The sequence below is a fragment of the Dermacentor albipictus genome, chromosome 3 (assembly GCF_038994185.2).
Source record: "Dermacentor albipictus isolate Rhodes 1998 colony chromosome 3, USDA_Dalb.pri_finalv2, whole genome shotgun sequence".
NCBI classification, from domain to species: Eukaryota; Metazoa; Arthropoda; class Arachnida; order Ixodida; family Ixodidae; genus Dermacentor; species Dermacentor albipictus.
In genome coordinates this window covers 18503587-18530200 of record NC_091823.1, presented here as the reverse complement: position 1 = coordinate 18530200, position 26614 = coordinate 18503587, and the positions used below count along the sequence as shown (strand labels likewise).

At 45.1% G+C, this 26614-nt stretch overlaps 2 protein-coding genes across 2 annotated transcripts in view; one reads left to right on the top strand and one right to left on the bottom strand.

Annotated features, from left to right (window-relative positions):
- The first annotated feature begins 1055 nt into the window (after positions 1-1055).
- Positions 1056-2438, top strand: LOC135896958 (chitinase-3-like protein 1). Its single transcript, XM_065425508.2, has one exon. It carries the CDS (start codon positions 1056-1058, stop codon positions 2436-2438), a length of 1383 nt encoding a protein of 460 aa, XP_065281580.2.
- Positions 2439-8625: 6187 nt separating this feature from the next.
- ft (cadherin-related tumor suppressor fat) overlaps positions 8626-26614 on the bottom strand; it is a 127175-nt gene continuing 109186 nt past the window's right edge. Inside the window, exons 12-20 of the mRNA XM_065425524.2 lie at positions 25418-25657; positions 22744-24605; positions 21586-22240; positions 20415-20749; positions 19929-20032; positions 17537-17841; positions 16074-16282; positions 13829-14102; positions 8626-12242 (exon numbers count right to left, since the gene is read on the bottom strand). Coding sequence (XP_065281596.2) covers positions 10558-12242; positions 13829-14102; positions 16074-16282; positions 17537-17841; positions 19929-20032; positions 20415-20749; positions 21586-22240; positions 22744-24605; positions 25418-25657 — 5669 coding nt within the window. The 3' untranslated portion in view covers positions 8626-10557. The remainder of the gene's footprint in view (positions 12243-13828; positions 14103-16073; positions 16283-17536; positions 17842-19928; positions 20033-20414; positions 20750-21585; positions 22241-22743; positions 24606-25417; positions 25658-26614) is intronic.

Here is a 26614-nt window from a genome sequence, read left to right as displayed (position 1 = left end):
AATGGAAAACGACAGCATGAGGACTTCGAGAGAAACTAAGAACCAACCAACTACGCGTAGTCAAGGGCAAGAAGAAATTTCCTCTATACTTCCCTCGACAAAATGACACCGAAAGCCAAACCAAGCAAGAACGGACCTCACAATAGCGGTCTATGTTAGCGTTACGCCGTTGTCAATTTCACGGTACAGCTACCGGCAAGATTTTTTTCATCTCCTCCATATATATTTCGTGCCACCGCAGTGACAGCTAACCTGAAATTATAGGGTGACGCACATCCAGCCGCCAAGAGGCGGAAGTACGCCGCAGCTGCTGAAGAACGTTGCGCAGATTTTTGAATCTCTCTGCTGATGCGCACTTTCGCATCGCGTGAAATCAACGAATAATTCTGTTCTGCGGGCCGACTCGAACGTCCGCGGAATGACGAGACCAGCTTTCTAAGCCAGCGTTTGCTGAATCTCAGTGAACTGAGAACGCTACCAAACTGTCCCTCGAGATTCATAGGAGGTCGGATCCTATGTCCAGCTGTAAGTGACGCATGTCGAGCTTGCTGCTCGCAGGAACGAACTTAAAAAGGTATTGCACACCGTTTCACATAAGAAATATATACAAGAAATGAAACGATGCTTGTAATAAACATTTATGCTCAAGAAGTGACACCTAAAGGCCGGTTTCATACGCTTTAACTGAGGGAGTCTCATTATATTCCACAAATTTATACTCTTCATTTTTTTCTTTATCTCTCTCTCATAGATTATTATTTTTTATGTCAAGAAACAACAAACCTTGTGTCACTGTAGCTACCCATGAAAAACGAAGAAGTAGCTGGCATGTCCAGTCGCGAGGCCACGAGGAGTTGCACCATTTCTCTGGGGATTAACCAACCAACCAGCTGGTGCCGTTTCATGAACCAGAGGCTCCACCAGCATCGGTGTGAAATTTCACGTGGTTCGCTGGTGCCGCAGCATTTTTGTGATTCAATTCTCACAGCGCAAAAAGCAGCCGGCGTGGTCTACCGATTTCTCTCGGCGGTTCGCTTCGACCCTGCGACTAAGTCATGGAAGACGACGGTGCCTCCGCTGCTCGGCGCAGTCCCTCCCGACGGCGCGCCAGCGAAGACGAGTCCAATCTGCGCTACATGATGCACGACCAGAATCTCTGCCTCATGGCGTTGCTCGTCCTTGGTGTGCTCACCGTGACCAGCGCGTGCATCGCCATTGTCGCAGCCGTTGTTGAGCACTATTGGACATCCATCAACGACGCCGACGTACCGCTGGGAGCCGCCCTCGCTGGAAGCGCGGTCGCCCAACAGCAGCACGGTAGGTCTGCCGCTCAAATCGCCATGCAACGGCAATCCGACGAGGACGCGAGCCGCGTCGTCCTCTGTTTCGCGAACTACAGTCTCGCGCCCGGCTCCCCGCACCGTTTCGACGTGGACAACGCGTCGGCCATACTTTGCGACGGGCACGTCTTCGTCTCCGTTGGTTTAAGCGTAGAGCGGAGAGACCTGCGCTTCAAGCGGCCCACGGAAGACGCGAAGGCACTGCACAAAATGGTCTCGCTCTCGACACCCGCTTGGGCCTGCGTCGGCGGCGAGGCCTCGGACTCGGCCGAATTCCGCGTTCTGATGCGCCAGAGGAGATCGCGGCTCGCGCTCGTGCGCAACGCGGCATCCTGGTCGCGTCGCAATGGACTCGCCGGCCTGGTTCTCTACTGGAAGTACCCGACCCTCGAGGATCGCACCAATTACAGCACCTTTATCAACACCATGCGCGTTGTTTTCGACCAAGAAGCGCTCCGCGTGAGCGTCGTCATACCGTGGGAGACGGTGAGGCGACGCGACGGTTATTACATCCCCGCGCTCTACAGCCGGCTGGATTTCGTCGTGGTGGACACACACCGGACCATGAACCCGGCCACGTTCCCGGTCACCACTTGCCAGAGCCCGATGCGAGCCGTCTTCAGGGCACGCCACAACGGTCAGATGGGTCTCTCTTCGGTCCTCGACGAGCTGTCAATGATGACGGAGCACATGCTCGCCAAGACCATGCTGAGCGTCTCGTTCGCCAGCGCAACCTTCACCCTGAAGCGACCCTGGATGAAGAGGTCCCGTGTAGGAATGAGCTCCCTCGGTCCCGGCCGGCCCTTTCGCCACACAAATAGGTCAGGCCTGGCGAGCTACTATGAGGTGACCGAAGCGTTGATGCGTAACGCCACGCACTGGCGCCGCGAGAGACACGGCTTCTCGCGCTGCTCCATGGCCTACTCGGAGGACCAGTGGGTCGGCTTCGAAGACCGCGCCAGTCTACGCGCCAAGCGGCCTGTCGTGCGCAGGACTTCCGGTCTCGCTGTCTGGGACCTGGCCATGGACGACTTCGCCGGGGACCTGGGTCCTACGTGGCAGCTTCTCCGTGAGGTTCATGACTTGGTGCACGGCTAAGTCCCGAAGATATGAAATAGCGGCGTCGGCGAGCTTTCCTTTTTTTCCTTTTTTCCCCCTTTAACTGTCCTTTCAGTGTTGCAGGCGTCATGGCAAGCACATTAAAGATGCTTTTGAGAGGTTGTGCAGCAGTGTACGAAACCCGCCAGGATTTCCAGATGGCGTGAAATGGCATGTGCCAATTTGCGGCCGCTAGCCGAATATCCATGCTGAGATGTATGCCCACGTGGTTGTACGGAAATTGGGAGACGTATGGAAATCGTATGGGCCCCAATGATTAGGCAAGGTTGTCTTAGAGGGAGCTGTGCGGATTCGAAGCGATTCTGAACGACTGTTTGTAGGACGGCAGGAACGTTCAGGGTTGTTAGAGTGGAGCGCAGAGACTTGGAGACTGACAAAGAAGCATGAGAACAAGTTAAGGACCGCGCAAAGAGCGATGGAACGAAGAATGCCAGGCGTAATTTTTCGCGACAGAAAGAAAGAGGTTTGGATTAGAGAGCAAACGGGTATAGACGCTATATTCTAATTGACACTGAGAGAAAAAAATGGCGCTGGGCAGGTCATGTAATGCGCAGATTAGATAATCATTGGACCATTAGGGTGACAGAATGGATACCAAGGCAAGGGAAGCGCAGTAGAGGACGGCAGAAGACTATGTGGTGCGATGAAATTACGAAATTTGCCGGTGCTGTTTGGAATCTGTTGGCGCAGGACAGGGGTGGTTGGAGATCGCAGGGAGAGGCCTTCGTTCTGCAGTGGACATAGAAGAAGAAGAAGAAGAAGAAGAAGAAGAAGATGATGATGATGATGATGATGATGATGATGATGATGATGATGATGAAATGAGAGGTACTGACAATAAAACAACGCGTTGTACATACTTTAATGACCAAGTGTTCATTGCTATTTGGGGGGCTAACGACGACACCATGCAGAAAACTTGACCGAGTCTCCAAGCATAACCACGCATCTACTTAGCCGAACCAAGAATAACCTATAGGTGGGGCCGCCATCTTCGCTGTTTGCCCAGTCTTCACGCCACTAGTGCGAAGCTGCCCCATATATATATATATATATATATATATATATATATATATATATATATATATATATATATATATATATATATATATATATATAATTCGAATTGCAATCATATGACAGAAGAAAAAAATGTGGGTTAGTTATAAATAGGTAAAATTAACGACGAGACATTCATTTGAGGGATCGCCAGCCGTTTGCGCGCCGGCGCGCGTAAGAGCAGGCTTGAGAGAGTATCTGGGGTCTTTTGCTCCTTGAATATATGACTCTGCCTAGGCACTACGGAGGAGGTTTCTTAGCGCGTGTTGTATGTGTTTGTCCCCTAGACAAGCCAGCGTTGTGGAGTGCGGTGAGGCAGTGGGCATGGATGCCCCACATGGTGATCGCTGTGTCTGCAGGCGCAAGGTTCTGACTGGTGCTGTATAAGTCGCGGGTCACTTTTTTCGTCGCGACGATAGATTAGATTTTTTAGAAGCACGGCTTCAGCAAGGCAGAGGTAACCGGCAAGCGGATACCTCAGGGGAGCCCCTGAGGTTATAATAAAGCAGGCGACGCAGGATATCCAGGGCACCCAGGGGTTAGCGGGGGAATCAAAGTTGGAAGCAGGGCGGCCCGTGGGTTAGGGCCGCGGAGGCCGAAGCGTGCCAGGGGGTTTTCGCATAAAAAATTGGCTGTCCGCGATAGCGGACCGCTGATCTTATACATCCCTGGCACGCACAGGCCTCGGCTATCCCCAACCCACATGACTAGCAGCTGTCTCGGTGCTAGCTTTGGCGTCCCCGTTGCCGCTTTGGTGTCCTGGAGGCTCCACCAATAATGCGAAATAATGACACGTTGTTACAATTAGTAAAAAACACGATTGAATAAATATAATTGCGTCCACCGCCAACTTGCCGCAGGTGCGAGACAGTCTTTTCGACACAGTGGTCGCCAAATCGAGCGTCAGTGCCCACTGCTTCACCTATGGTACCGCGCCGGCAGCCAGTGCCCGCGCGTAAACAAATTCGACCCCACTTGTCAATGCCGGCACGCCTAGGGACAAACGCTTACAAGAAACCTCCTCTGTAGGGCCCAGGCCGACTCATATTGGAGGCGAGCTCCACCACTGGAAAAGCTGGCGCCACCATGGGCGTGACGTGGCATGAGGGACCACGTGGACACAGCGGCCGCGTCGGCTGCTTCGGAAGCCCCGAAGCGAGCTGAAAACGAAAGTTTTTTGGTCCCACCTGCACCGTGGTTCTGATTAAGTGGTGAGGTTTTACCGCCTTGGGTGTCTGCTTGACAACATTTGAAAATACTATAATGTGGCTGCCTTTAGAGGCGTGCAGCATGGTAGGTTCGGTGCCGCAGTGCTGTACTTGCGGAGCCCCGTGATTCACACGTAGCTGCAGGACATGGAGCTGCGTGAAGCTTGGCTGGCGAAACTTAGAACCGGCAGACAGCCATCGGCTACAACTCAGGTATGCAGCAAGCAGAGACGCAAGGAAGATTTCTGCTACGGCGCCGGGACTTCAATGTTCTGTGAGTAGCAGAAAACGCGCACTGAGACGCTCGCCCGCGCCCGCTGCCCGGCTAATGTCATGACGGTTTGGTCTATGAACTTGTCGATGCTAGATACTGGCAAGTTCACTGGAACGGAAAGGGAGCGGTAAGACGTACATTAAAAAAAGGCACGGCATATAATCATGTTTGTGTTATGAATTAATGCACTGGATTATGAAAATCAAGCAGAGGGAAATAGCACGCTGAGAAGACCGATTAACATACAGTGCGACGCAAATTGAGAAATAATATTGAAATGTCCAAGAATTTAGAAGACAAAAAAAAATTGAATCGTCGCGACGGCACATCACACTCGCCGTAGGCGTCGAAGTCTCTATAACGAAATTATTTTTGAACAGTTTTGATAGCGTTCACGTAACAATGGTTGCGATTGTACTGTCAAATGTTCATATGCTGCGGCCTGAAGCTCACGGCATTGTGCGAAAACACGTTCGCAGCGAAAGCAAAACATTGTGCGCGGACATGAATGCAGACGCGCATGCATGCAGACGCGCATTCAGTCGCTGCTAACCCGTGCGATCGCTGTTTTGAGGCTATATTCCGTTTTGCTACATTTGGTTATACAGACAGCCCACTATAAGAACATGTTTCACATAGTTTACTCTCAGCGTTTGCCTACCTTTCACGCAAGAAGCCGGTTCGGAAGACTCCATCGCGGCGACCGCGCGCAGTGGCGTTCACGTACTGTACGTATTCAGTAAGGAGATAGCGTCTGTAAACGATTCTGTGCTTTCAGTTTGCCCAAGATTATTATATCGACAGCCAGAAACTTCCCTCGATTTGAGAGTACTTACATAAATGTCCAGGAGGGCTGCCGCGAGCGGTTTTTATTGAGCGCGGTAAGCGAAACCTATGAGGAGCGCGCCACGTGATCCGTTATGCTACGCAAGGGAGGCGCTTCCGACAGATAGCGACTCCGTAAGTCCTCACCCCCAATGTTCAAGGAGCAAAAGCTCCCAGATTTTCTCTCTCGCGCCTGCTCTTAGACGCGCCTACGCACAAACGGCTGGCGATCCCTAAAATGAACGTCTCGTAAATTAAGGGCAATATCTTTAAAAATTATTGTGCGCAAACAAACAGGGACGAAGAATAGAAGAAACACAAGGACGAGCGCTTACCACAAGAACAAGCGCTCGTCCTTGTGTTTCTTCTATTCTTCGTCCCTGTTTGTTTGCGCACAATAATTTTTAAGATGAATCTGTTCCAACTAGGCCGACTCGCAGTCTTGCTTCAATATCTTTATTCTTGAATTTCGCGCCCGGATGGCCGGGGCCGCAGTGCCAATATGCGTTAGTATGAAGTCACGAATTTCACAATATTTCCTCATTCTTAGGACGTTTTTGTGCAACAAAGTTTATTAAGTCTCTTAAGAGTGTGTTTGGTTCCAACAGAATTCACACTAATTCTGTTCTTTGTCGCTGCAAAATTTGTCTAAAATGCCATGACGTCGCGAGGAGCTAGCGCCACTAGCCGCTGGCTCGGAAACCTGCGGTACATGGCGGCAATTTCTAAGCTCGTTTCTGGCCATGTTTCTGGCGGTTACGTCGTTTGTACACTTAGCAAGACTCCACTCACGGTACGACTGATGTTTCTTGTGCTGTAAAAGTGTGTTATCAGTTATGACTGACTAAATTAACATCCTTGTTTTGTGTCCGTTTAAATGGGACCGTAAATAAGATAATTAAACTAAAGTGCATTCTTGATGCATATCTTCCGAAGTTTCGAGACGGATTTTACTCGATCGTATCTCGAAACAAAGTCTAGATGCAAAAATACCTCTGCTTGAGAAATCATTCACTGCACCCCAGCAACGAAAAAGGCGCCCCGCGACTTCTACAACACGAGTTGCCTTGCCAGCTGGACTTCACGCACACAGCACGCACACAGCCACTTGTTCTTACACGGGCAGTTATTGTGCTGATCGTTCTGGGAAATCAACTGAAATCGATAAATGTAAGCTCATGCTAATAATAACTTTTCAGATGCTGCTGCCAATCATTAACTGCATGGACCATTCACCTGAAATGTGTTTTTTGCTGAATAAGCCTGGAAGACAAATGTGCCTGTTTGGTTAAGAAATATTCGTTGACGCTACATTCTGGAATTCTACCTGTAAGCTTGGCACACTTGACCAGTGAACGACGAGCTAAAGGGTAAAAGTCATTTTCACATTCTGAATTTCACAATTTCCACATATGCATACATCTCTGGGTCGTGCGTTGGTCTTCAAAAATGAGCATTTAACACGGTTTTAACTGCAACTGCACATGGCAGCATTGACTAGGACGTTGAACCGAGGCTTCGTGAAATGACGTGAGCATCAAAGTATCAATGATGAAAACAGGCATTCTGTAACACATGCACGTGCAGACACGCATGTACACAAAATATGTTGCCAATTGTTAGTCACATGCAACAATGCCTGAACATGGTCAGGCCTCAGTGCACCCATGAAGGTATGATGACTGACAGACAAATTGCGTGGTTTTGGGGAATTAATTGCTGTATTTGAGTACTGCTGATCTCTTCAAGATATAAGTTGTGTACATAGCCTTCTTTTTTATTATTAATCTTTTTAACATCATCCAGCTTTTCTTTCCTTCTAGTAGCCCACAAACAGTCAAAAACCTGTTGCCACTACAGGGATGGGAAATAGCAATAGTGGCATGGACTTGGAAGCTGTGGGCTACATCTCCCAAGATATGTACCAAAAGTCATGTTGACATTATTGACTCCAAAACGATCCCAGTAAATGCTTACCTTTCAGTCGCCCTGACAGCAGCAGTGCATCAGCCTTTGTCGCTGTCAATGTGGAATTTTTGTGTATCTTGCTTTCCTCATTTGTCAAGAAACAAATAGGCCAAATTCCTCATTGATTCCACCTAGTAAGAGTACAACAGGGCATGTCTGCAAAGTACGAAGCTGTTGCTGTCACTGGCTCGCACATGCAGAATATTTACCATTCATTCTTTGTCTACCAGGTATATATTTCTATGTGCGATTTGAATGTGATCCAGTGGTTTGATAGGTTCATGGGAGATGTTTTTTCACCCGTTCAGTATCTTGCCATCTTTCTGTACCAACATAGCACCAACTACAACCTAACTGCATACATTGCAGTGCATCTTCATATTGTTCAGGATTGTGTTCTAGGATCGCTGTATGCTAATTTGAAGCACCAAAATTACTGTCTATGCTGATTTTCACCACAACAGACCATATGTAATATTCAGAAGTTGGTGTCTCCAGATGAATGTAACACTGTCGCTAATGTGATGGATTTTATACCAAAAAAAACAACCAAGTCGGGAAGCTTTATGCACACAAACAAGAGCAGGAGAGCAGCAAGCGTGATTATGTTCCCTGCTTCTTGTTACTTTTGAGTGTGAGTGCTGCAATATTAGTAGCAGTATTCAAGATGCATAGAGAGGCCTGCTTCGGGATCTTTGCTTATCATGTGTGGTTTTAGCGCATCCTTTAGAGCAGGCTAGGTTGCAGTGGTAAAGAATTGTTCATTGCTGTCTGGAGTGAAAAATTATCCGTTCTTGTGTACCTTCTCACAAATGTGATGCACATAACACAATTCATGAGCAACAAGCTGTTTTATTCAGTTTCTGTTGAGTTTCACTGTAAAAAGAAAAGAAAACATGGCACATGGTAAAGAGGTCAAATGAGAGTGTGCACAGGTAGTCTGAGAGCAGCCTTGAGTAATTGGTCCAAAGGCAAAATGTTTCTACCTTCACTTTTCCTTGTCTGCCAATTCCACATGTATAGCATTGCATAAGTCTGCCATTGTGGAACGTAGAGGCACTTTGTTTTGAGACTAGAAGTCAGCAGAATATGGCTTCGGTTTGTGAAAGATACAGAGCTGATTGTCTTGTGCTGCAAATTACTTGGCCTCTTTTTTCTTTTTGAATGCTGTATTTGTCCTTCAGAGCATATGTGAACCTGCAACAAAATATGCTCCAAAACAAACAAATGCTGAGGAAGGTACACAGACACACACACAAAAAAAAACAGCAAAAAAGGGGCTCTGAAAACAGGAACACGTAGACAAAAACAACACAGGACAAAGTTGAATCAAAGCTTGATATGAGGTATGTGTCGTTAGTTCACAAAATGATCAGACAGTGTCCACAAAAACAGGCCCAATAAATTAGGAAATGGCAGTTATGCTTTGGCCCGTACGCCAAGAATAACCAAGACCAGCAACTTAACAAGTGCTAGGCTGTCTACGTATCTCAGCGGCATTGTGGACATTTCCTTTTTTTTTAACGCGCATTTCATGTGACTAGGTTTCAAGTGTGCACCAGTGTAGCACTGGAGACCAGCTGGGTCAAAAGCACAGCATTAGTTACTCTTTCTTAATGCAATACACTTTTCAAGCTTAAAGCAAACACATGTTCCATCCACCATCATTGATGTCTTCTAAGGCAGCCACATTTTGCTATACCCAAACTTTTCACAGGCAACTAAATAATCGCTTGCATTGAAGGATTCATTACTAACAAATATAGTACACTTTTGTTTTACTCCTTATAATTAATCAAATTTGTGTTTGCAATAAATTTCCGTGAGCCTCAAATACCAAAGGGAAGCTGTTGTTAATCTGACATAGTGGCAGTGGCATATTAAGGAGCCTGCTTATTAATTATATTCATTTGCATATCTACACATGAAATTCATGCTGTTAAAAACAAGACCCGTAGAGTTTCATGCTAGTATTACTAAAGGACAGTCTGATGCTGCAATCATCCAACCAGCATGGCTATGATAAATGTCCATGCACTTAGCCAGGGAGTGACATTTTTCTATTCTCTTCCTTGATTTAATTTTGTGGTCATCCCATGCTGCTATATAATTCTATAGCATTTAAAATGAATTATATTTAATGTTACACTACCTTGAGATGCCAAATGCATTAAATGATGTTGTGCATGTCCATGTAGCTAAGCCTGAGCAACATTCTTACATTAACACCTGCCATAAGGGAATTGCTCTTTGACATAATAATTCTGCGGAATGCTGCAAGGTGGAGAGAAGTAATTAATAAAGGGAAAATCAGACATCCACCCTCAACAATACAATTCCTCTTCGCAACATGTATTTCTTTTCTTTTTTTCATGCGGGAAATGCAGAATAGCCAAACAATAATGCACAAAGGTGAAAAAACTAATTTCAATATAGCTCGTTTGTAATGACAAATTAGCTTTGATAAGGTTAATGTGAAATGCCATTAGGAGATACAAGTTTAATCTGTTTGCATGCTATGTACTTCCAATCATTCAAATGCTGGTTAATCTGCCATACCAGAACCTTCTGCTGATGTCTAATGCACCAGACTTTCCTTTAGTAATCATTGCATGAAACTATAAGAAAATCGGACTACTCTCAAGTTTGCTTTTGCTTTGTTCAGGAGCAAGCTGCCTGAACAGTACATGTCCTGACTCACTTCTTTTGGCATCTGTACATTTTCAACCCAGCTGGTTCCGCTGAGTATTCATGGAGAGCAAGCTCAAACATACTCTTCATTGGGCTTTGGATGCCCAGGTGTAAGTGGGCTGACCGTGTCTGGCAAGTCAGCAATGTCTTTGAACACACCCACTAAGTTCTCAAAGTTCGGTCCCCAATTGAGCAAGCAGTCCCAACCAAGCACTGCACCACTGGGGGGCTTGTAAGAAAGGTGTGAAAGGTCATCATCCGAGGCCACTAAAGTGCTTAGTGACCCCCTGAATGAGTCGAAACCATCATACGTTTTCGATGGGTCCTCGTCATTCTCATTGTCCTCCTCAGCGAGCTTGGAGAAGATCATGTTACCCGGGCGAAAATCACGATGGTGGGCTTTGTCATATCCATTGTCATATTCAAATTCTGAGCAGGTAAATGAGTCGTTTCCACTTTCATCACTTGACGAGTCATGAACCGCAGCAGCATCTAGGAGGGTAGTTGTAGTTGGCCGATCTTCCAGCAACTGAGACAGTTTAGCCTTTGTACCTTCACTTCCAGAAGAAGAAACAGCATCCACTGTGCTCACTAGGCTGGAGTTACGGGGCCTTGCATTAAGGCACTCAATCTCCTCCGCTGTAAGACCTAGCCCAGAAAGTGGCTGACTACAATGACTCTCTGCAGCTGGAGCACAAGCTTGCTTGAGTTTGGCTGAGGGAAGGCTTCCAGTGCTTCGACTCAGCTGACTCACAGGGCTGTTGAGACTGCGTTCAGAGTTGGTCAGTGGATCTTTGAAAGGCTTGGAACCGCCACCTGGGTGAGCACTGGCCAAAAGGGCTGTCTGGAGGGGTTTTCCACTTATGTCCTGCAGAGTCAAAATGCGTGGTGTTTGGCGTGACAGCTCACTAGATGGGCTGAGCCTAGCAAGTGGCGTGCTGTGCATCTTTAAAGCTGACGGGCTGTCTCGGGCTGCAGGTCGCAAGAGAAGCTGTTGTCGTGGGCTGTGCCTTGCCTTGGGGCTTGCTGGACTGTGCCTGTGCGTGCCAGGGTGCTTGTGTACACCCTTGTGCAGCTTGCGTAGCTGGCTGCCATCTCTGAACACTCTGTAATGGTACACAACGTCGATGTCTGAGGGGGCAATGCTGCTCGCATTTTCAAGGTCATAGTGCTCTGGCTCAGCTGAACTGTAGGCAGGCTGTTCTGGGCACCGAGGTCCCGCAAGTGGTGATGAAGCATGCAAAACTTCCCGTTCGATGATGTCCGGCCTCTGTGGAGCACGAACCTGCTGCAAATCGGCACTGCCTTCCCTTTCCCTTGTCCTCTTTGGTGGTACCAATTCTGGTGCTGATGGTGTGCTCCGTGGATGCTCTTCTGGTGCAGATGGCATGGCTGGTTCAGTGTAATTGGGCTCCTGGTGTGCAGATGCCCTAGTTGCATCTGTGAGTTGGTTGATGACACTGCACCCGTTTGACTTTGCTTGGGTGTTACTGGTTGCTGCTTTAGGGCGCTTGAGCTTGCACCGACGAAACACAAGCAGGCTGACCAGGATAACCAGAATGAGAACCACAAAGAAGGCAATGACGAGAATGATGCCGACACCAAGTGGATCAGCTGCCACATCAAGGCCGAGGGCTTCCTGGTTGCAGCTGCGTCCCACGGTGCCTCTCACCACCAGCTGAAAGTAGTTGTGACTGGCATTGAGAGACTGCAGCTCACCATTCACTGCAATCTGTTGAATGCAGCCTTGAAAGGAACCTGCAACAAAAAGAAAGTATTGTGTAATTTTATTAACATGTTATTTATTTATATCTTACTGCTTCGTGAGCACAGAAAAGGATCTACCTAAAACATCATGTACAATAGGAACTGTTTATGGTATTTTGTGTACCAATAAATCGCATCCAAAGCACAGTTAAAGTTCTGCCACTGATGATGAAACAGACATTTCCAAAGTCCACTGGTGTGCAGGAATAGTGGGTACGAGAGCAATTGGCCACTGATTGGGTACGCACTGCAGTGGGCATCTCAATCAATAAACCAGCGGGAATCAGTTCCCACTGGTTCTCTGGGTGAATCTATCTCAAGGCACTTTCCCTATTTTATCAGAATCATTTGCTCCCCTCCGTCATTAGATTCTCAATGCTTCCGCATTTCAATCTGCTATTGAAGATAACTGTGTGTGCTAACTGCTTATAACATGTTGTTTTCTTTCTTTTTCACCACTCCCTTCTGTAACGCCTTCAAGCATTTAAAGTATCGAAATAAATAAATAAATACACATTAATGTGAAAACTATTCATGGTCTCACTTGTACATATGCTCTGTTCTCTCTCATGTCTATATGGGTCATGCCCAGAAGAAGTTTGCTATAGGAAGCATGAAAGCTGTCTTCTACAATTCTTACAGCAAGATAGCTGTTAAAACTCTCCAGCTTTTCTGAGTACACGTAACTAATATCAGCAGTATAACGAAAAGGTACAAACAAATACTATGTCAGATATTTTACACATTAAGCTACTCATAAGCACTGAAGAAATATTTTGATGAAGGCATGCAGAATGGCAGTTTTATATTATAATGTACTAGAGCTTTGTGCTTTCAACTCCCCACACATGATTACTTAGGAGGATGGCCGAGTTTGTGCACAGCTGCACAAGAACTATACACTACGATTATATACCATATTTCGTGGGCTATAAGTTCAATTTTTTTCTCCAAAATTTTCCTCAGTGTGTATTATGCAACAATGCACCTTATACATGCATGCTGGGATGGCCGAGCATGCTGGCACGGCCAATATCAGTGTCTTTATTTCCTAACACGTCGTGCGTCATTAGCAACGCAATGAATGTACCTACAATGTCTAAATGTTATTCAAAGACCAACGATGTTGACCCAGTGATGCTGCAGCGAAAGTCGCTTAACTTTCTTTACTGCTTTGGAGGACAGGAGGACGAGGCCTTCAATGGCTTCAAGTACAATAACTGTTGGTTCTCATTGCCTAAGAGGAATGTTGGTAGAAGTTATTTTTGGTTAGAATTTATGGGTCATAAAAACTTTGTTCACGGAAACACTTAAGTAAGAAATGGGTAACAGGTAAGTAAGACATATTGTGATGAGTGTACAAGCATGTATCATTGTGCTTAATCATGCCAATTAAGTTAATATAGGCACGTTCGTATGCCAGTGCGACTTGTATACCTTTTTTTTTATAAGTCTGGGAAAAGTGGGTGTGCAGCTTATAAAAAGGTATGACCTGTAGTCCGAAAAATATGGTAATCACGAATACATGCAAAGATCTAGGCTTTATTCTATATTGAGCAGCAGGGGAATAGTGTTACCTGGAGAATTCTCATGAGTGACTGAGTTCAAGTCCCAGTGTCCGCCGATGGTGAAGGAACTCAGGAATGGGTCAAGGAAGTCGTGAAGGCTGCCATCACTTGGAATTTGATTCTCCGCGTCCCCAACAGCAAGCATGACTGCGCCACCAGATTCCAGCTTGCGACTGAGAGTGATGTCTTGCCAGTTGCCATCAGAGATGCGCCTGGGGTGGCGCCACCGCACTGGGTCCTGCTGCTTTGTCTGAGAGATGTACTCCAGATGTCCATCCACAAGCTGCAAACCAGTGCATGTGGTGAGAATCTATGTGTCACTTGAGTAGCAAAAGATTGATTGATAGGTTGATTTGAATGTACCAAGGCCATAGAAGGGTTATGATTAATATTGACCTACTGAGGTTAGTTACCATGCACCTAAAGCGCGGCACATACAGATTTTCAAGCTCTGCCCCCATCACAACGCAGCCGCTGCAGTCAGGAATCTAATCCACGACTTCATGCCCAGCTGCATAAAACCAGATCCAAAGCCACTGCAGCAGGTAAGAGTGGCAAAAGGCACATGGCAACTTTTTTTAAGCTCAAGAAAATTTATTTTTTGGTACTGCCAACTGTTCAATTGTTCTATTGGAAAATGATTTCTGACAAGGCACACGGCATATAAGCAAATGAAGGAAATCAGATGTTGTGTAAACAAGATAGTTTTGTGGGCATGATTGAAGGATGTAGCTAATTGAAATTGTTCTTTCCTTTCCGCTTTCTTTGGAGAAAGCAAAAGGTTGGGGGTGTGTTACTCTTTCACACACGCGTACATATCTGCACATTTGTTGTTGTCTCCCCATAGTACATGCACATGATATGCATGTTCATCACTGTATGCTATTAATTTTAACAGCAGCTTGCACATCCCTATCATTTTGCAGTTGGGACTTTTCAGTTTTGGCTCAAGAGACGGTAATGTGAAACATTGAAGCACTTCAGGCTAATGGAGTATTCCTTCAGTGCTTTTGCTGCACTTTTTTTATGAGGTTGATTGTTAGTGCAGAAAATCAAAGCCAATATTTTCATTCTCGAATCTCATCCAAGACAACACCCATGTTACAATGTGACTTCATGGATTTTGCAATATTTTTATGCATTTGTTCCATTTGGTCCACGTTCACTATTGATAAACAATTAACTAGACCTGAACAGGTCTTCTGAAGAACTATGGCATCACGAGGAGCTTGTGCAGGAAGGTCAAGGTGGTATAACAATCCTTTTTCATCTTTACAATGTTTCTGCCCTACAATGCTTCTGTTCATGGCGAGATGAGCATCTTTTTTATTCAACGAATGTAATCTACCAATCTAGCTGAACCTTTTTCTATAGATTTCCTTTGATGAAAAATTGTATCAGCAGGTATCTTTGGCACTTAGCTTTGCCGTCATAAAAGTATGAGTGTTAAGCATTGCATTACAGTCGCGGAGGATACTGGTACTCTGCAACTTCCATTTGTTCCTGGTTTGTAGAGCTGGAAAGAGGTGTTCTGATGCTAGCATTCTAACCAACGCTGGCACAGTGGGAGCTTAACATTCTGACCACTAGTGATACAAGGCTTGGCATGGTTGCAGCATATGCCTTAATAAATGTGACCTGCAAAATCCAATGTGGTACTTTATTAGAGAATTCAAATTAAATGTGTAAATTGAGTCAGTAGTGTGTGGTTTGTTTATAGAATCCATTATAAAGTGTTTGCACTACATCACTAACTTGAAGCGTACATGGGTGTCTCTTTTTGCCTGGTTTTTCATGTGTTGCAAGTTATTGATCATGAAGAAACTAGCACAACAGTAAACTTTTAATAATACTTATGTACAAGCTAACTGGTCATCAGGTGCTGTGGTGGCCAGTTGTTAGGCAATGCAACAAGTCTCGCAATATTTTACTGTGCGTAGCCAAACCCCAATGTGGCTACATGTGGGTGCTTAACAAAATGCATGAAAGAAACTCCTGTGTACAATTAAATTAAATTCTGGCGTTTTACGTATCAAAGTCACAATCTGATTATGAGCATGCCGTAGCGGGATTCCATATTAATTTTGACCACCTGTGGTTGTAATCAAAGTATATGAGCGTTTTGTGCATCTGACTCCCATTGGAATGCGGCTGCAGTGGCAGCAATCAAACCTGCAACCTCAAGCTCACCATCTTAACGCCATAGCCATTGACTTACCACTACTGTGTGCAATTAAAGCATTGTGTTTTTCACCTGTAGTCTTGTGTAGTCTCTCTCAGTGGCCACTTGCAGAAGTAGACCAACATCAGTCCTAGTACGAAGCCTGAACGCCATTGTCTTAAAGCTGGCAGTGCTCCTGACACTGCGCCGGCTTTGCTGCAAGAGCAGGGCTGCTCGCCTGTGCTTCTCCTGAGGAACAAGTTCCAGGTATGAACCGCTTCCGAGTGAATAGGGCTCCAGGGCTGCAAGAGAGTGTTTCATTAATGTAGGGAACTTGGATGCAGAGTTATAATAACTGGTTGTGCTACTTCAATTAAACATTTTCTGAGGTGAACGTAACTGGCCTATTCCAAACTGATGGCAGCTGGTTTTTGCTAAATGCCATTGGCCACGAGCGGTAACGGACGGCAATGACCTAACATTCTGATCAGACCAGCAAGCTTCACTCAAATCGTTTCACCTTGTTTTCTCTATCCTTTGTGCTGCAAGAAGTTTGATAAAGTTGGGACAGCTCTTGCAAAGTCAATTAAAAGTTTCTTTTGAACACCTACTGCACTAAGTCACCCCTCTTTGTTTTTTTTTTTTTTTTCTGGAATGTGGCACTCACACTGTTCCCCAACGTATCTGGTTGGTTGTCAGAGGCATGTCTTATTCTCTTTCGCTAAGGTGTTCTAACTTTGCCATTATGACAAATTTAACTAGTGATCTTAAAGTATTCTTACAAAGGTTGTGTAAGAAAGTAGCTAAGTGTTACTGCAAGCATAAATGGGCTTCAGTGGTAATGATGAAGTCAAACTTTCGCTTACTGTACCATCGTATTCTCATAATACAGCTTCAAATCTGCCTTCACATATTCCGCAGAATAATAAGAGCGCTCTTAAGTGAACAGTTAAGTAACATAGAACACTGTGGACAGAAGGAAGTGACACTTGTTGCGAGGTGAGCGAGTGGTGCATTTTTCTCTCAAGGGAGAGGTGATGTAATATTCCATCCTCGTCGCCAGTTTGTAGTAGCTTCAACGGGGTGGCCAAACGTTGGACCTACGGCATGAGGCCCAACGGCCGGGGCGCGGAGCGCTGCAAGGAAGAGCCAGACTGCTCGAGTCGGGGACCAGACAAAGAATGACTTTATCCCAGCGAGGGGGAAACGCAGCAGGTGTATTTACACTGTTTGGCGCTGAGTGGCGCCCTGATGTAACTGATTCAAAACCGAAACTGGAAGCCAACACAGGATATTACAACACTCATAGGATAGTGCTTGCTTTTCAGTTTCCTTTCCATCTGTACCATCTCATGCAACTTCATTCTCACTACTATGACCTTACGGCTCATTCACATTTCAACTCTTCTTTTCCAGTGTTGTAACTCAACTACTTCATCATTCCTGTTGTCTGGCCTGGTATGGAGCTGGTTACTGCTAGCAGCAGCGGTGGCAGGAAGGATGCAAGAGGGAGAGGGAGAGATGGTCACCTAATGTGCTCATCCGTGGGAGCTCACCTTCATTGCAGTCATGCGCCAGCAGGCCTCCTCCAGAGCAGGTACACCGACTTGTAAACCAAAGGTCGTGGCAAGGTGCCCCACCCTTGCAACCACCAGCACAGGGGTCACCCCTGCGGCCGCAGGCAACTGTGGTGTACTGTGCTCTGAGGGGAGCATCCAGCGCTAGTGGGTGGCCATCAACTGATACACTGTGCATGCAGCCAACAAAGTCATCGGCTGCCACCTGGCTGGGCCGCTCCAGCAGTGGCTCCACAGACGGCAGCCCGCCCACAAACAGTGGCTGACTGCTCAGGCTCAAAGTCCTGCATGTCAGTGGCAAACGTATACACACAGGACATTAGAAGGAGCACTAGGAAAGCAAATCAAGTACATTATATTAACTCATAAGAATGTGGAGCTAAGCTGGCTGGTCAAACAGTGGGCATCTTCAGCATAAACTAAACACAATATAAGTAGCAAAAATGCAGGCAAGGTGACAAAAGTACAGTGCCATATTATTTGTGTTTTGTTGGACTGATTTGCATTAAGCATGGCAAACATTCATGATACGCTAAAAGAATTTGCAACTCAGTGAAAATATGAGACAAGTTACACAAATGGTGCACACCTTTCTACGTTTCACTGAGTATTTACTGTTTTACTAAAGCATTTATAGTACTTCAGTGACAGAATTGCCAGCGTAGTCCTACTGAAATCTCTTCTTGTGCTCTGTATGTTATGGTAAGCTCTGCACAGCATTTCTGACTTTTGTGGCCTGCCTTAACATATTGTACAAGAAAGCAGCCATTCATTGCTCTTGCCTATGGCAGGACACAGCTGCAGAGAGCTGTGAACTTGTTTTAGCATTGACAGACACAAACACCTGAAGAACTGGCACAGAACACACTAAGCACATCAATAACCAACTTGCCTAAATTATCACCCTGACTGCAGTGAGTTATGCATGTCAAAATGCTTTTGAAATATTTTACTATGTGTTCATAGACATCCATCATGCCCCATCTCATTTCTCAGTAGACATGAAAGTGTTACATCAGTTCGTAGATTAATTGCATGTTCTGCTGTCCATGTGACAGAGACTAGAACCATCAGTTGCTTAACAAGACCTCTACCATTGCGTTGCAGAGGTGCATGAAGGTGACAACAGTGTTGTAGTGCCCAACTGCCGTAAAAGAAGGGTACATATGAGGGAGTGCTGTGCAAGCTGAAGTTCAGTCATATTGTTTTTACCTGATCCTGTTTGTACCTTGTAAATATAGTACTGCATCATTTTAATGTGTGTGTCATTCCCATCATGCACCAGACATTAGACAATGGAGTTTGCACAGTGTTCTCAAACTTCATCTTTATCGCATTGCAGAACACTGCAGCACTGTTATGATCTTCACGTGCAAGCATAACATCATACCCTGATTTGCAGTGTTAATAGACAACAAATATGGTTTAAGTAGTGAATTGGTATAACAGTATGATGTAGGCAGACTTCAGTCTAACAGTAACCGAGTGTTCTTAGTATAACTGGACAGCATCAATTGTCTATTATGATAGGTTGGTGTCGTCCGTTCAGCTGTGTATTATTATATGGTTGCCATCAGACTTAACCAAAACAATGAAGACACATTTCTAGCGGCTTGACTTTAATAAATGCAGGCTGTAAGGAGTAGGCATTTGAATTCTTTGGAAGGAAGACACTTTACACTACCACATTCAAGATATTCAATCCAGAATTCTCCAGCACCCTCCGCAGGAGGAGCAAAATGGTGCTAAAGGCTTGTCTGGATCAAGTATGATGGAGGCACTACATGTGCTTACTCAGGCATGCCAAACTGTCTATTTGTGCCAAGATCAAGTGTGAGCTCATCATCTGCACGAGGAGTTTAGGCTTTACCAGGCGTGTCGCAGTACGTGAATTGATAGCTCAGCTTAATACAAAGTGGGCTGTACACCAGGCTTACAGCATATTGAAAAGCACGCAGTTTCAGGAATAAACAGTCCCAGCTGTTCTACAGTTACATCTGTTATGGCCATTTGCCTGCAGCATTCGGAGTGTCACTGTCACTGTAAGGGTGTTGCACTAGAAGCTCCGTTGTCTAATTCTCTGTCTTGAGTCCGAAAGAAATCTGTCTCATAGTTTAAGCATCTTTGCATTAAAAGAAAAGTAGGCCAACAAGTATAGGTTGAAAAGCAAACACTTTGCCAGTTCTTTTGCCGTAAGCAAACTTAACACAACAGATGGTACCTCAGTGCTGTTTGTTGAGGTTTGGGGGAGTGTGTTGTTTTTTGCTTCCCAAATTATTCTTGCTGCTTGGTTTGCACTATATCCTGATGCTTAAAAAATGGCGTGCAAGCACAACATTAATTATAGGCTCTGTGTTAGTTCTTTACTCACCCTGCTTGTCCAGTAACCGAAAGTGAGCAGCTTGAGTTGGCATGAGAGCACTCTTCGCAAAATTCTCCATGATCTTGGCAGCTCACAACTGAAAGCGATGCGACCTAAAATGCAAAGCATACTGCAGCATTAATTTTTGGATCTTCACAACATTTATTTAGATGCAGGTATGAGCACAATTGACATCCTTTCATTTGACCCAGAATCACATGCAGAATTGGCTTGAAGTATGTGAGGTTCAAATTAGTATTCTGGAATGTGAGTTCGTTTTGGGTTTAGAGTGCTTAAATAGAGCATTGAATTCAGCTGTATGAAATTAGCCAGTGTTAAATTATCAGCTGTCCACTGTTCTAGTATTCTAAGCAAGAGGCAGGGTTTAAAATCCACTCCTTTTTCAGATAAGTTTAGTAAGCTTAAAGTGACTATCCACTTAGGGGACCACAGCCCATTACTCAAAAGGCTTTTATTCACATTAGTTCAACTTACCCGGCCATTGCGAATGACAGTGACTCTGTGCCATCCACCATCAGCAACTTCTTTGTCAACAGAGACTTTGGAAATGGCTGTACGCGAGCCACCAAAGGAAAACTGTGCCTTGCCATCCACAATCTCGAGTGCCACAAAATCGGATCGGCCACCATTCTGAACACCAAAGTTGTAGGCGAGCAACGCATCCCTTTGGTTTGTAGAGAACACGATTGAAATGTCATTGGTGCTTGGCTTGAGTGAGGGGAAGGCCATGTACGAATAGGGTTGGAAGCCATAGGTTGACTTTTCACAGTGCTTTCCAAAGTAGTTGGGCTCGCACTGGCAATGGTAACCTGCATGAAAGAACAAACAATGGTTGCTAAGCAATGCAAACACGGAAAGACGGTCTTTTGTATGACACAACTGAATCTAGCTCTGAAGTAAGTTTCTAGAACATCTTATGGGTGAGTGGTAGTTTGTTTTTTTCGGAGACAGACATTTACCTATGCACAATCTCATATAATGTGGCATTAAATTTAAAGTTGAAGCTTGTATTAGCCACCAGGAGTGCAATCATGGGAGTAAGTGTGTCTCTGTGCTAGATTATTGTCAAACATAATGGAGGTGGAAGTCTGGTGACTGCTGTGATCAATGACTGAATTATCAATTCTGGCTAATAAAGTAAAAGAAATGTGGTTCATGTGAACCATTTTATTTGAGCAGATCGGTCAGTGAGAGCTCCACAATAATGCACATTCTACTTTGCAAGCATGCTAGCATTAATTTTTCTGAACTCCAAATTTAGTGATCTACCTCTCACAGACACTGGGCAGATGTCTTCTTCAGTAACAACAGCTGAATGGTCGAAAGTCCCTGCAGGGGCTGTATAAAATTCATATACATTTTCTTAAGGTATGTTTCATAAGTTTGCTTTGAAAATGCCTCATATATGGTTGCTCTATTTCCAAATTACCGAAAGGTACCTATTTTCGCTACAACATGACATTTGGGGCATCTATGTTATGGCAAACTTGAGATATGTGAAACAGATTTTGAAGACTCTTTTATGTATGTCTTGGAGTGTGTCTGTGGTGGTTGTTACTGTCAAAACAAAAGAATCTCCTTGTGGGCAAGAAAATGCAAACAACATATCACAAAGAGCATAATGAATGAGTAGCATGCCACAAACCTGCGGGCCCGTCACTGATGCAGGTACCCCCATTGCGGCACCGACTTGGCCTGCACCCGTCAGCTGCCTGCTCACACAAGCTTCCCTTGAAGCCAAGCCTGCAGAGGCAGAAGAAGGAGCCACCAGGGGCCTCCCTGCAGCTGCCACCATTCTTGCAAGGTGAGCTGGCACAGCTTTCCTGACGAGGGCTCTTGCAGCGTGGGCCTTGCCGGTCAGGTGGACATGTACACCGGAAGCCGGCTTCAATGTCCGGTTGGCAAGGTGCGCCATCTGCACATGGGTTTGGTGAACACGGATCCAACTGATCCTGGCACTGGTCTCCAGAAAAGCCACTGGGGCAGGAACAGGCAAACGAGCGACTTGCACGGGGTGACACAAACACGAGCTGGGGTGAATCTAGGATGAGGAGGGACGGCTGCAGGTCGAGGTAGCTGTGGCAGGTGCCACCGTGCTGACAAGGTGAGCTCACGCACGGCTCATAGCCAACTAAGATGGTCTTCGTGAGCATCCCTTGTAGGGAGTCCTTCCTGGCTTCTAGGCGCCGAACCACCTTTTCGGGGGTTACCAGTGCTCCAGATGACCTTTTCACAGCAAGGGCCAGTTGGAGCTGTCCTTGTACATCCGTCATGCTGTAGATGACTGGTACGCCCAAACCCTGCACAAAGTGAAGTTTGTATTGACTTTAATGCAGCCGCTATTGGTTTGGCATAGTTAAATACAATTTGCTGTCACTGCGTCAAAATTGTTACCATTTGTGGAAACACCCCCCCCCCCCATTAGCTCCACCCTGTTTTTTTTTTTTTTTCTCGGTCTCGTGTTTTTTTTTTTATGTGAAATCTTTATGAGGGTTTAGTTGAGTGAGGGTTTGGTTTAGTCTCTCGAAAGGCTGGTGTATCATTATTTCAATCATATTTAAAGTATGTAGCCTTAAGCCCATAATTTTTCACACAGGAACATTCATAGAATTTATTTATTTAAAGGAAACAATTTATTTATTTAAAAGAAACCACATACATGCTGTTTGGAATGACATAGGAACACACACATTAATAAAATGGCTTGCGCCATCATATTGAGGCAGCCATTCGTGAGCTTTAGATACTGGAAATCAAATGAGGCCTGTTTATTTCTGGCACTATATAAGAATTAGGTGCTCACCTCAAGTACATGTCCCAGCAGCCCAAGGAACCGGTCGTAGGTGGAACTCAAGAAGTCATGGGCAGACTGATTGACAATGTTCAGAGAGATGCTGTTTTCTACAGTAGCATTGTCAAAAGCCTTGAACTGCACATTCACGGTTGATGTCACATCTTGGTGATAGCCATCATTTCCACGTACAGTGAGGCTGTAGTTGCTGGGGCTGAGCAGACGAGATGCGTGGAGGTCACAGTAGCTTACAATGCTGAATATCGCATCACGACCTTGCAGGCGACACTGGTATTCACCTGTGGTGTCGGGGTCAAGGGGCCTTACATCTGCAATCTTGCCTCCTGGAAAAAGATTTTGGTAGACCCAAACCATGACTGTCACCAAGCGTGGTGCCGAAGGGCTGTCATTTTTGTCAACCAGCATTATGGTAAGGGTGTGCCGTGCTCGCATGGGTGGGGTGCCACTGTCCTGTACTTCAACCAAAAGCTGTATTGATGGGGTTGCCTCTCGGTCAAGGCGCTGTGTGGTCCTTAAGAGTCCAGTGTCACGGTCGAGTTCAAACAAGCTCTTCCTGGCTCCACCAACCAGGGTGTATGTAAAGGGTGCTCCATTGGGTGCTAAGTCAGGATCCCTGGCAGACAAGGTGATGACACTAGTGTAAGGTGGCTCATCTTCAAGCACGTAGCCCAAAAGATCTGCTGGCTCAAGCTCAGGGCCATTATCATTGACGTCATCCAATGTCACACGAACCACTGTTGTTCCTGTTTGCGGTGGACTTCCATGATCAATTGCAGCCACAGTCAAGGAGTAAACTGGAACTGCTTCACGATCCAGAGGCATTGAAGTTTGTAGAAGTCCAGTCTGTGCATCCACACTAAATGCTTTGTTGGGGTCACCATCAACAATTGAGTAGAAAAATTGATGGTTGTTGGGGCGCACATCCCTGTCCACTGCAGACACTGTCAGTACTGATGAACCCACAGGGGCTGCTTCACTGAGGCGAGCTTCATACAGTGGTTGCAGAAACATTGGTGGGTCATTGCCATCCTGAATGCTTACAACAACTTGAGCTTCATCAGTATCATTGCCACGAATACTTCCTGCATTCTTAGCCATCACAGACAAAACAACTCGAGCTTGGGCTTCACGATCGAGGACACGTGCCACTGTAATTATGCCTGTACTGGGTTGAATGCGAAATCCTCTGTCATTGCTGCTTCCCACAAAGAGGAAATACACATGACCGTCAGGTCCAGAGTCCTCGTCTGTTGCTAGGACACGGCCCACTGCCGTTCCTACAACTGTCGATTCACTCACTGCAAACTGAAATACAGGTTGCACAAATCGAGGGTAGAACTCATTCTTTCCTGTGATGTGGACACGCAGCTGACAGGAGCTGTACTGCAGTGACCCAGGGTTGCTCGCCACTACTTCAAGGACATATTCGCTGGCTTGTTCATAGTCAAATGTTGTCTTTGTTGTCACTAACCCAGTCTGGCTGTCAATGGCGAAATCAGAAGAACCCACAAGAGCATACTGAATAAGTTTGTTTCGACCCGAGTCTGCATCTGTGGCTATGAGCTGTGTAACAACAGTCCCCGTCAACTCATTTTCTGGCACGTACGCATCAAAAATAGTAGCATTGAATTCTGGAGCACAGTCATTGACATCAGTCACAATTACAGTCAATGTTGCCCAAGCACACTTGACGTTAAATGCACTGTCACAAGCGCTGACATTGAGCCGGAACTCCGGTGTACTTTCATAGTCCAAGACTCGACGGATGGCCATTGCTCCAGTGTGTGGGTCCATTATGAAGCTGTCGTTGACGTTTCCTGACTGAATTGAATAGCGTACCAGTCCATTCAGACCTGCAAGAAGAGTGATGCTCAGTATAGTCAAGCACATAAATTATGAAGCTCGCAGACCTGCCTTAATACAATAGCAACTAAGACATTACTCTACAGTTACTGTTATCACTTCCTTCTGCTATGACACTGCTCCAGCATGATGTGCCACAAAAACAAAACATGTTTCATTTAGCTCTTTCAAAGGCAATCAAAATAAACCGGAATTGCTTGCCCTCTCTGCATTCAACTTTTTGAAGGCACTTTAAGGAAGACTTTGAAGGACACACTGAGTTTAAGTCTTGGTAAGCAAGAAATTGTATCTAACAATGAAAGAGTCACCACTGACACTTGACATGTGTTGGGAACCAGATTGCTACACTCTTAATTGTGCAATGGTCCTCTCTGAATACCAGCCCGTTTACAAATAATCAGCAGCACTGTCGGCTTCACTATGCCAATAATGTGCAATTCACATGTCACAACTGGCAATGCTTGTGTCGTCTTGACCTCTTTTGTAAAAGCTTGCCTTCTCTGCAATGTAATAAGATTGTTTGGGGCTAGCTGGTTCATTACAAGAAAAAAATATTAACAGTGGGAAGCGAACATGAATGATCACAACTAGCACAGAGTTCTAGAAAGTTAGCATTCTACACTAGTCCTGGTCGATCGTGCTACTTTCTGCTTCATGGCTAGCTTCGTGCAGTTGATTTAATTATTTTCCATCAGTACCATAAATAAAAATTGGCATGAAAATGCAGAACGGTAAGCTGCTTCTGTCACCAGAGTTCACTAGATTGCATGAACCCAACAGTGCAAAAAACATAGAAGGTTACCTGAGTCAGCATCTGTGGCAGAAACGGTGAGCAGCTCAGAGCCAACAGGTTCATTTTCAGGGATGATAATCTGGTAGCTTAGTGCACTGAACACTGGGTTGAACTGGTTCTCTGCTGTGATGACAATGGACACAACTGCATCAGCTGTTTTGGGCGGCACTCCTTGATCTGTAGCTTTGACCTTCAGCACAAACTTCTGGCCCTGGTATCTTGGCAATGGTTTGGCTACTGTTAGCCATCCTGGAATAAAGAAATGAATACAGCACCATGAGATTGCCGTGGCAACTAGAGGTTTGATGACTGTTTAGTATATGAAATACATAGCTGTGTTCCAATGGCTGTCTCATTTCTTTATTATCTACAGAATCCTTGCCGCAAGGTTCTCATAAAATTTGGAACAACTGGTTTGAGATCTGCTGCTTATTCGTGTAATTTGAAGCTAATATGTAACTGTAGGGATCGTGAACGGCTTAAGGGAGGACGAGGCACTTCAAAATTTTTTTTCATGCAACTTGAATTAAATTAGCGCAGTTAATGTATTTTTACAAGCTGGTTTAAAAATGATATTATTTTTTTGTATCACAAAATACATAACAGGATGTTCTTTGTTTGGAACCTAATTAGCTAATTAACAGCAACTTACACAGTAACATACAGCACACGGAATAGATTGTGAGTGTTCATAGTGTGTCATAAGCTATAAATCGTTGTTTCAGGCCATTTTGAACCAAAGTTATAGGTTTTCAAAGTTAGTCATAAAAGATGCCTATATTGATAATTTTTTATTTTCAAGGTGGGCATTTTTTGAGCTATAGCCGAGTTATAGGTGAGCTGTAGGCAAATTATAGGACAACCTATAACTTTGCTTCAAAATGGCCTGAAACAATGATTTATAGCTTACAACACACTATGAACATTCACAATCAATTCCGTTTGCAGTATATTACTGTGCAAGTTGCTGTTAATTAGCTAATTAGGCTACAAACAAAGAACATCCTGTTTTGGATATCATAAAAAATATTCATTATAAAAGCAACAAAATTGCATTTTTAAAATGAGCTGGTACAAATACATTAACTGTGCAAATTTCAGTCAAATTGTTTAAAACATAAAAAAAAGTTTTTTGAAGTGCCTAATCCCTCCTTAATGATGTTGATTCCTCGAATTTGATTTAGGTTTTGCCGACTACGGCACCTA

Coding starts and splice junctions, on each gene's coding strand:
- LOC135896958 (XM_065425508.2), top strand. CDS start 1,056: ATGGAAGACGACGGTGCCTCCGCTGCTCGGCGCAGTCCCTCCCGACGG.